At 39.0% G+C, this 9,971-nt stretch overlaps 1 protein-coding gene across 1 annotated transcript; it reads right to left on the bottom strand.

Moving 5' to 3' along the window:
- Position 1: 1 nt before the first annotated feature.
- On the bottom strand, positions 2-4,698 carry LOC146455584 (uncharacterized). The gene is made up of 3 exons (XM_085094116.1): positions 4,628-4,698; positions 1,553-1,757; positions 2-610 (listed from the first exon to the last, which is right to left on the bottom strand). Exons 2-3 carry the CDS (start codon positions 1,736-1,738, stop codon positions 35-37), a joined length of 762 nt encoding a protein of 253 aa, XP_084950242.1. The 5' UTR covers positions 1,739-1,757; positions 4,628-4,698; the 3' UTR covers positions 2-34.
- Positions 4,699-9,971: the final 5,273 nt, after the last annotated feature.

Consider the following 9,971-nt stretch of genomic DNA (forward strand, 5'->3'; position numbering starts at 1 on the left):
GATGCCGTTTGCGCTGTCTGCCAATCCCCACTGCTCATGAACGTGAACAAGCAGGTGGCCTTCCTTGAACCCGCATTTCCATCTCTCCGCGAACGGCTTTTGTCCATGCACCAAGCTCCTCAGGAAGGTACTTACCAGATTCTTCGAACACCAAACCAAAAGGGCGCTCATCTGGTGGCAGAGAGGATAAGTACTTTACCACCTTGAAGATGCGCTTGGGATTCTTTATCATGCCACCTGGACGGTCACGTAGGTTAAGGAATATCTTGGCATCTTTGCCAAGATTTTTACGGCACCACGCCATCCTCTCAGAGAAGAGTTGGTTGATAGCTTCGACTTTGAACTTCTTGTAGTCAATTCCTGCCCAAACCAAGTCTGCTTCGATGATGGCGTTCTTTATGCCGAGTTCTTTCATCTTGCGCAATCCAACTGGAACGGTCTTCGTGTCTGGAACCCTGTCTTTGTCGACCGACTCCAAGAACTCGGAGAAGGCATAAAGATTGGTAAAGTCCTCACCTTTCTCTTTTAGTTGCCGAATAAAGGTATCATCCAAGCGAGTCATGTGAGAGAAAGAGGCCACAATGATGTGCTTAAAACCGACCTTTTTTACCTAGATGAAAGCGGAAACTCAATAATTATTTAAATACATAGGATTCTTGGGTTACGTTTACTTGCCCCCTCTCTAAAAAGCTGGAAATTTAATCTCGTCATACTAAGTTTTGCTGGAGTGTCTGTGTTTAGCATTTGCTTTGGTCTTTTTATTGGGAGATTGGAGGGTTAATTGCTCGAGAACAGGTTAAGCAACTCTGCTTTGTCACATTGTTTCCCTGGACTAGAAATTTACACATCTAATACACAATTTATATCTCTATCTTAGAGTACAAATTGATACTGGTGACAGCATGCTAGGGGGTAACGCTGCAATGGACTGTTATCGCGTTCATGGAGTAGCAGGTATACTACTAAGTGGATCATATTACACAAACAGGGTTGAGATCAGCTAGCATGGGTCACTTTGGCCCGAAATGTGACTGTCACTTATTGACTTTTCACACCGTAGTTAAAATGAACCACTTGGCGTAGATTCCAACCATGAAAGAATGATTTTAGCAGAGATGCGAGACTCGATTCGCATAAGGAAACAACACATCAATGCAGAGATCAAAGTAGTCTCAAGCCACCAACCCTCCGACTGACGCGTTAACCACTATACGACCTCGCCTTCCCTTCCTTCCTTCTCTTTCGTCGAACATAACTTTAAACTATTCTTCTTGGTTTATCGTGGTTCTTTTCTACTCTTATAAGCGGTCTGGTTGACAAAAGATCCTGCCATAAGGATACCTACAAACAGACATTAACTCAATGAAAGAATTAAGATTGTTACTAGAGGGCGGATATTTCGATAACGATATCGAAAATGTTCAAATGGCCTCAGTGCCAGTGAGTGTGGGGAGTGTCAAGTACTGGAGGAAATATATTCTAATAAGTTCTATACTCTAACAATGACAAAAATCAAAACAAAATTAAAGAAAGTAATAAAAAACTATCGTACCTGTTCATAGATTTTCCACTTGTTCTCGATGGTGTGACCTCGCAGCTGCCCGACTGTGCTCTCACGGAGAGAATTGTCCAACACGAAGAGTTCCATTTCCTTCAGTGATTTTCGCTTTTCTTTCACATCATTTATCTCCTGGTTCATACGTCCAATTTTTCTACGAAACTCTCCTTCCATGGACATGATTCGGTTCTGCTAAGATCTGCAGCAAACGAAGTAAGAAAAAATGAAAGCCTTCATATTAACCCTTTTCTGGTTCTCAGATTTTAAGAGACCGTCACTCTAATATCCCAGTCAATTCCAAGAGAGCCCATACCCACCCAGGCAACATAGCGGGACATGTGAGATGTGACGCCGATAGAAGCCAACCGCGTCACAGAGTTCGTAAACTATTCCCTTCGTTTCGTTAACTTGCATGACTTTTCAAGATCGTATGAGACAAGATCTACAACTCTGGAAATTCTTACATGTCACACTATAAAATAAATCCAGCACCTTTCGATGGAAAGAATTGCCTATTTGATCGTTGAAAGTAGGCAGTCAGGAATATGAACAGTTGATATGCGGTCTTAGATAACACACATGTGGACAGATTATGAGGTCATTTTTCAAAAACTGAGACAACAATCTCATTATGCTCAAGAAAATCAAAATCAAATTTTCCATGACTTTCCATGAACTCCCCTTACTTTCCAAAATTTCAAAGCCTGGAATTTACAATGTTGAAATTCCATTACTTTGCAGGATTTCCATGACCTGTGGGAACCCTGTTATCATTTGACTGTCTGTGAAATTTTGGTCAGCGGTCACGTATGAAAACAATTTGTGCCTTATGTAACAAAACATACTACGGTTGAGTGTTTGCGTGACCATTTCTACGTAACAATATATTTTGATTGACGCAATGAATCATTTGCTCATCATCCTGAAGACAGAGTACAATGCGTGCATGCTTCCTTGCGATCCACCATTGCAAATATTTATCATTATGTACAATTTATAATTTATGTACTATTTGTAATTATATTTTTTAAGAAAACATACTTTGCAAGAGAACAATGAGAAAGTACCCGAGAAGGATTTATAACAACGCATAATAACGCATGAGGATGATGCCCGGATCTGAACGTGGACTACTACAAAGTTCCTTGCCTTTCGCTCTCTGAACAGCAGGTTCCGCTTGTTTTATTTTTGTTTTTGTTTTTCTTTTTTTTTTGGTTTGTTTGTTTTTGTTGTTGTTGTTGTTTTTTTTTTTCGCTAGGAGACAGCCATGAAAAATAAACCGCAAAGTTCGACGTGAACATACGGTAGCTAATTCGTGTACATCTTTACTCACTCATTGCAAAAAATATGGTCGTCCCTTTGTCTTAAATGTATGGAGATAAGCAAAGCACGATAACCCATCAATTTGTGTTGATATGGACTTAGCCCGCTCTCTCTAGGGGTCAAGTTGCACATGAAGTTGGTTTTCAACGGTCGTGTGTTGTGTTGAAATTGTACCAAGATCGTTGCCATATTTTTAGCGTGGCTCTAGGATGAGAAACCGCCACTTGGCTTCTGTTGCAGGGCTTGGATTTCGTGGTTTCCATTTGAAATGAAACGGACACATTTGCGCTTAAATTTTTCTTGGATTTGGGACCGCGTGAAGCCGCGATGTTAACCTGTAATTTCATTTTTATGTCACCTCGTTGTGGCTTGCAAGGCAACTTGCCGGTTTATTCCCCTTATCTCTTTGTTAATTGAACTTCTGTGCTAAATATTATGGCTTCTTGGATTGAATTCCTCCTTTACGAGCGCTCAATCAAAAGAAGAAGTTCTAAGGGATATCCGACAGCTTAAACTGTTTGAAGGCAAAGAAATCAAGCTCCAAGGAAGCCGGCATGTGGTCTTAGGGCAAAGCAAGGAGATAGAAACTACTTACTATTTTGATTGACAAATTCTTCGCATTCCTAGCAGTTTTTGCTACATTTTTGAAGAACATACCCAGTTTGGATCAATAAGTTTGCTTCAATGTGTCTTGATCTCGCGACAGACTCCTGGAAGTGAAAATTATACGCGATAGGTTTTGACACGTAAATAAATGCTTATCTGAATAAATTTATCGTTTGGAAAACTTTTTGTTTACTTACCTGCGCACTATCTTTTATAGATCTTGATATCTAAACAAACCCAGATTCTCGTGGATCAATTTTTGCGCATATAATTTTTGCAAGGAAAGAAATGTTGACCAGCTTTTCAGAAAATGATAAACAGCTTAAGGTTCCCTTTCATGAAATGCCTAAAAGCACACTCAACAAAAACAAACACTCAAAAAAATTGTAACCCCTTCAAATTACAGTAGACTATTATGAAACTTCACTAATTCTAAAATTTAGTAAGACAAACCTATTATTTAAAAATTCCTTGGTCGTTTAATTCTGATTAAAATTCTGAAAAGATTCAGCTTCCTTCAAGAAATACCCCATAATGAATTTTCGCCAAACATCGTTAAGACTAAAGCAAGTTTTAATACATGATCACCTAATGCGAATTTGGCCTGTATTTCTAAGGTGCCAGTAATGTTTCGAAGAATGTTTGTGCGATTATCTTTCTGGTGCCTCAAACTGAAACTAGTGGATGCCAAACAAGGCATTGGAAGGCTAAAATCAACAAAAACGTTTTGTCCACTCTTATTACCTCCAGAAATTAAGTCATTCATAGCGTAATTTAGCCGGTTCCTTTTCGATATTCTAGCATTTTAGTCCGTGACACCTGCATCCTGGATACAAAGAAACTAGAGGATACCACCTATGTTCAAGGCTCCAACAACTTCAAAAAAAATACTACCAGTGACCAAGACTCGAAAATCAACACACCAAGCCAGACTTAGAGATCTAGAGAACCACTCAAAGAGCGGGCCTACCAAATTCATGACATCCGGCTAATATTTTCAGAGAGCCTCGTTCTTTGGTAGAAAACGAATTCACCAGATTTCCATTCTTTGCCCTTAAGAACAGCAGATCCAGAATTACATTATTGCTCTTATTATTTCCAAAGATCTATCGAGAGAGCTTTTCCGCTTGCAACACTCACCTTCAGTCAGCAAAGTCTTTCTTGTTCTTCAACACAAATTGATGGTCCGCTTGGCCGAAATGATAACTTTGTTGCTGATCAACGGAATAATATCACTGTCAGATTAGCATAGGAATGGCCATAGCCGCTCATGTTTTGCAAATCACCCATTTCATCCATTCTTTTCAATCCACTCTTGATCGAATCATCGTCACAATTTCAAAATCTCTTCTAACAGTGAATGAAATGGCTTAGCAAGTTTGAATTCCTTTCAAAGGAATTCAAACTTATATAGTCGACGAAATAACAAATTTTAAATGAAATGTTAATGGTTAGCTGTTTAAATGTTTCTATGAAATGTCAATGGGGAGTTAGCTTTTTATGTCGGCTTGCGAAACCTTTAACGATTTCTAGAAATTTAGTAAAGCAAATCTACTTATTAAATAAGCCGTTCTTCGTTTAATTCTGATCAAACGTTGTTTAGAATGGTCTAAAAACAAGCGTTTTAAAGAAAATTTGGCCCATATTTCCAAGATACCAGTAATGTTCCGAGAAATGTTCAGAGTAAACAGTGTTGGAGTTAAATTCACTATGGGACATTTTTCATATGAAGCCTTTTTTCCAAAAATACTCCAAGACCATAGTGAGTTTTTAGTAAAACATTGGTTACTCTGAAGTTAAACTTTAAGACGAATCTTTACAGTCAAACCGGATGTTCTTTTGATGGCAACTATGCAACTTTTCGCCGCAACATTGGTAATTTGATTGACAGTTTGAATGGAGCAAGTTGCAACCCGCGCGCGGGCGGACGGTACTGTCTTTGATACTAGTTTCAATTTTCTTTGATGTTTAAGTTGCCGGGTGTTACTATACACTAAATTCGATTTTGAGACGACATTACCTGTGAAACTTTTCCCCGTTGCTTTTTTTATTTCTTTCTTTATTTGTCTTCCGAGTACAAAATATTTACAACATCTAAAATAAATATACGTACATTTGTCAGTCAAGAGGCGGCAGTTCTTGTTTTGCGGCTTCTATGGCTCACATATATCGCAATCTTACCACTTCGGTTGAGAAAAGGGAACGAATGATTGCCTTGTGGTCGTCTGGTGTAAAACAAGGACAAATTGCAGAAGTTGTTAGATTACCACCACAAACTGTATCCAATATTGTGAACAAATTTCTGCAACACGGAACTCATTTTTACAAAGGGGCTGCCGATACGAAAATATATCAAGCATGACGTAGAGTGCTTTATCCAAATTCCAAACACCAAGACGTCGTTGAAAAGGCGAAGGGCAGCCTATTTTTTTTTCAAATTCTTATCTGGGGTTGGGTGGTGGGGTAAGAACAAACACTCTCCTTGGAGAAATTAAAGGCAAATATTCATCAAATTTTATGATAATTAAGATCAGATTTCCAAACTTCCATCACCGCAGTGATTTCCTTGGTCTTTCTTCATGAATGGAAAGTGGGGTGACAATTTTCTGCTCTCGGGGTAGTTGTTGTCAGAAATCGTGGCACGATCAAAAATGCTTCACCCGTCCCCTACTGGGGCTCAATTCTGTTGACTGCTCAATGTGGTCTTTCGTGTCACTCGCGAACTTCATGGTGGCAATATTGAAGTGCATTGGTTATTATGTGGAGCTGTGAATTCCCAAGAATGATAAGGTTTGTTTGAATGGTTTTCAGGAAAAAAAAACATAGTATGAAGTCAGAATGGGATAAGAAAAGAGTTTCATAAGGGAATAGGCCATTTTACAGTTGTGTGCTGAGTGATCTGGCATTGAATTGGAAGAGAAGCTTAGTTGACCTTGTTTTGATACAAACCTCACTGCTTTTCATATGTAAATGAAAACTAGCTATCATATTAACTGCATGATCTACATATGAAAAGCAGTGAGGTATGTATCAAGACAACCTCACCCCCAGCCTCGCTTCCAATCCAAGGCCAGGTCACTTAGCACACAACTGTAAAATGGGCTATTCGATGCAGTTTGCAAATAAGTCGTACGTCGAAATTCGCTCTTGCATTTAATTAAGTCAAATTCTCTTAAACGTTGTCAATGAATGCGTACATATGTAACACACATAGACTAAGAATGGCTCAAACCTGCGCCAAAAAATGCATTTTGACCCAATGTTACAATAGACGACAGCACCATGTATTGTTTTATTTACTTTGTTTAGTTATTTGACTTTCATTTATTTCTCAATTTGCCAGTTTCAGAAATACCATACCAACTCTTATATTTTCTCAAAGTAATTGAGATGCAAATTCAGCAAATAATACGCGTTGGCGACCTTTGGATTAATAAATAACCTTTATTTACCTTTGACAATGTTTATAGCACAAGTGCTAATGGGGCTGAGCATTAAACTTCACAAACCAATAATTTAAATTGGAATTGGTTAAAAATCGCAGCTGGGAGGAGGCAGACCAGCTGGCTATTTACAAGTCCGGCCGAGGAGTTGAACTCGGGGCTACCGAGAAACAACTCCAGCTAGCGGTCAGAGCGGGACTTGAACCCGGGAACCTCCGGATTTCAAGTCCGGCGCCCTAACCACTCGATCGCGCTGCCTCTTAATGAAAGAAAAAAAGAAAAACACTCTCTTTTTCAGAAGCAGGTAGCTTATGTTCCATCCAGTAAAGAGACGAAACTCTTGCATATAAAACAGCTCGTCAGCCGCCTGGCATAAAATAAAACTAAACGGTCTCCTTATGCTGAAATATAAATTGTTTTCAGTACTAAGTCTCCGTTAAGCATATTTTTATACTGTTTTGCACGTTTGTCAATTTTAATAACTTGGTTATTTATGATTTTCCGTTTCCGTTCCTCCTCATTTGCTTCCGTTTAAGTTGTAGCAAAAATCCGTTTCCTGTTTCATCTTACGATGACGCACGCGAGAAAGGATCTTATATCAACCGTCCCCTTGGTCGTTATTTTAAACGACTTGCGATTGGGAAGAAATCCTCTCCAAGTTCCATGTTTGTTGCTGTTTGAATAACTTTTGTTATTCTAGGAAATAAACTTCTCTCATGGCCAAAAACGTTGGCGGGGAGAATTTGCGTCCGTTTCCGTTTGTAGCAAAAATCCGTTTCCTGTTTCATCTTACGATGACGCACGCGAGTAAGGATCGTTTATCAACCATCCCCTTGGTCGTTATTTTAAACGACACGCGATTAGGAAGAAATCCTTTCCAAGTTCCATATTGTTTGAAGGAAAATTATTTTGATTGTTCCCTACCTCAAGGAACTCGTTTTTCTTTTGGAACGTTCACAGGTAACCCTAGCCTTTCGAGAACGTTTCTTATGTCATACTTTCTTGTCAATAGCGACCTCCAGAAGAAACGACGACAGCGAAGACGAAAACGGAACTTCAAAATCAAATTCTCGTTTTTTTTTTTTTTTTAATATATTCGCGATATTATTATAGTTCCAACTCATTTCATCCGTGACGCGTCAGCTATTAAAAGTCGTAGTGGTCGGCTCAGTGTTGACTTTAAACAAAATAGTTCAGAAAGAGAAAGAACAACTAATCGTCATACATTCGCGCTATCCATGAAACATTGAATGCCCTCATTCCCAACGTTGCTGATTTGCAGAGGATGACAAAGATATGTACCACAGTGTATAACACACGCAGAACCGTAAGTTAAACTATTGTTTTCCGACGTTCTCGTTGCCGTCGTCGTCGTTACTGTTTAAGGTCTTGGCCTAAATTAGCTGCATACTTAGTGAGATAAGCTCATAAGACGGAATTCTTTTCCTAAGACGAGAATGCAAGGTCATCCCGTTCTGTTTGGTGTGTAACCCCACATCATTTAACATGCGCTCAGTAAACACCTGCACCGAAGAAGAATTGGATTAAGAACCTCCAGGCTGAAATTCGTCATTTATATAAGAACCTTTCAATAGACTTATTCAAGGCTGACTTTGAAAAAAGTAGGTTATTAAATGTGGGAGTTTACTGTACTACATTTACAACTTGCAGTCTGTGTATAAATCAAGGTAGGATACCTTATTTAGTTGGTTAAGAATGCGGAAAAGCATGCCCCTGTAATTCGACGGTTTTTCAACTTTTAAAAAGTAAAAGTAATAGTGTTAAAGCATTTGTAACATTAAGTGTTTAATATCTTTGCTTTCGTTTGTCTCGCCTTGAAATGAAACATGTAATGCATGAGTAGCGTACAATACTCCTCCCATACTTTTCAATCTTTTATCTGATCTTTCCATGACATCCAAAGTTTATTTGCAATTTACGTTCCGCCATAAGCTTTCGTCGGTTGTCGTCGGTTCAATGCAACAGGCAAAACATATTTTTGTGGGCTTGAGAATGATGTTGGGGAAACGACAACCAAGATACAACGTTCATGTTTTTGCCAATATTAACGTCAGGAGTAATTCAGAGCCATATTCATAATTTCCCGATATGTCAATATCATATTGCTTCTTTAAAACACGCCACGGAAGAAAAATTCAACAATGGCGTCAATCAGAATGCTCGGCCGCAGTCCTAGGTAGCCTTTCGAACGTTTGACAAGAATCGTCACGAAGAAACGGATATCCTTAAATCTTCCCAACTAACCGGCACTTCGCGGACTTCGGGAAGCGCTGATCGATATCTTTGGTTCTTGTCGCAGTTATCCGAGTTTCAGCAAATCCTCGAAGGCAGAGATGGTGAAGACCACTCCTTCAAAAAATATGATTGTTAATGTAATAAAAACACCTGAGATTGTATGGTCTGAAACAACCTTGTACAACCTTGTCCAATTTTATCGAGGGACACCTTTCAAATACCACCTTATTACAAAACCCCTCTGGAAGTGTTTAGCCGTACGGAAATATACACGGCTGTCAGAAATTCCTTCAAGCCCTGTCTTCCTTATTTACACGTGAACATTACTGACGTGTCACACTGACACATTATGTAAACCTCAAAACACGTTCGATTTATTTGTGCGAAGACGAAATCATGCGAAAGTCAGAAAACTATGAATAAACGCGATTCTTGTATTAATCATCTTTACAATATCAACGATCTTTGCAGTGTAAACGTTTAAAGTTGTTAAAATTCGCTTTGTTTTCTCAAACAAGATGCCTATACTGGCATTTACGCGAGATGCATTTATTCCAAATGTATGCTTGGCAGATTTATAAAACTATCCTTGCTAATGGAATAGTTTGAGTCACGACGATCGCGTTACGTTGTTTCCCTTGTGTTACGCGACTCAGACTTTCACCGGAAATTTCTAAATTCCATTACGATAACGTAAGCTTCTCAATGACCTCTTCTTAGTCTCACATCGTGGTCTAAGTCTGTCAAACAAAGCACGATTCCTTCGCCAGGTATTCTCCAATTTC

The sequence above is a fragment of the Pavona decussata genome, unplaced genomic scaffold, assembly GCF_977016875.1.
Source record: "Pavona decussata unplaced genomic scaffold, jaPavDecu1.1 SCAFFOLD_272, whole genome shotgun sequence".
Classification (NCBI taxonomy): Eukaryota; Metazoa; Cnidaria; class Anthozoa; order Scleractinia; family Agariciidae; genus Pavona; species Pavona decussata.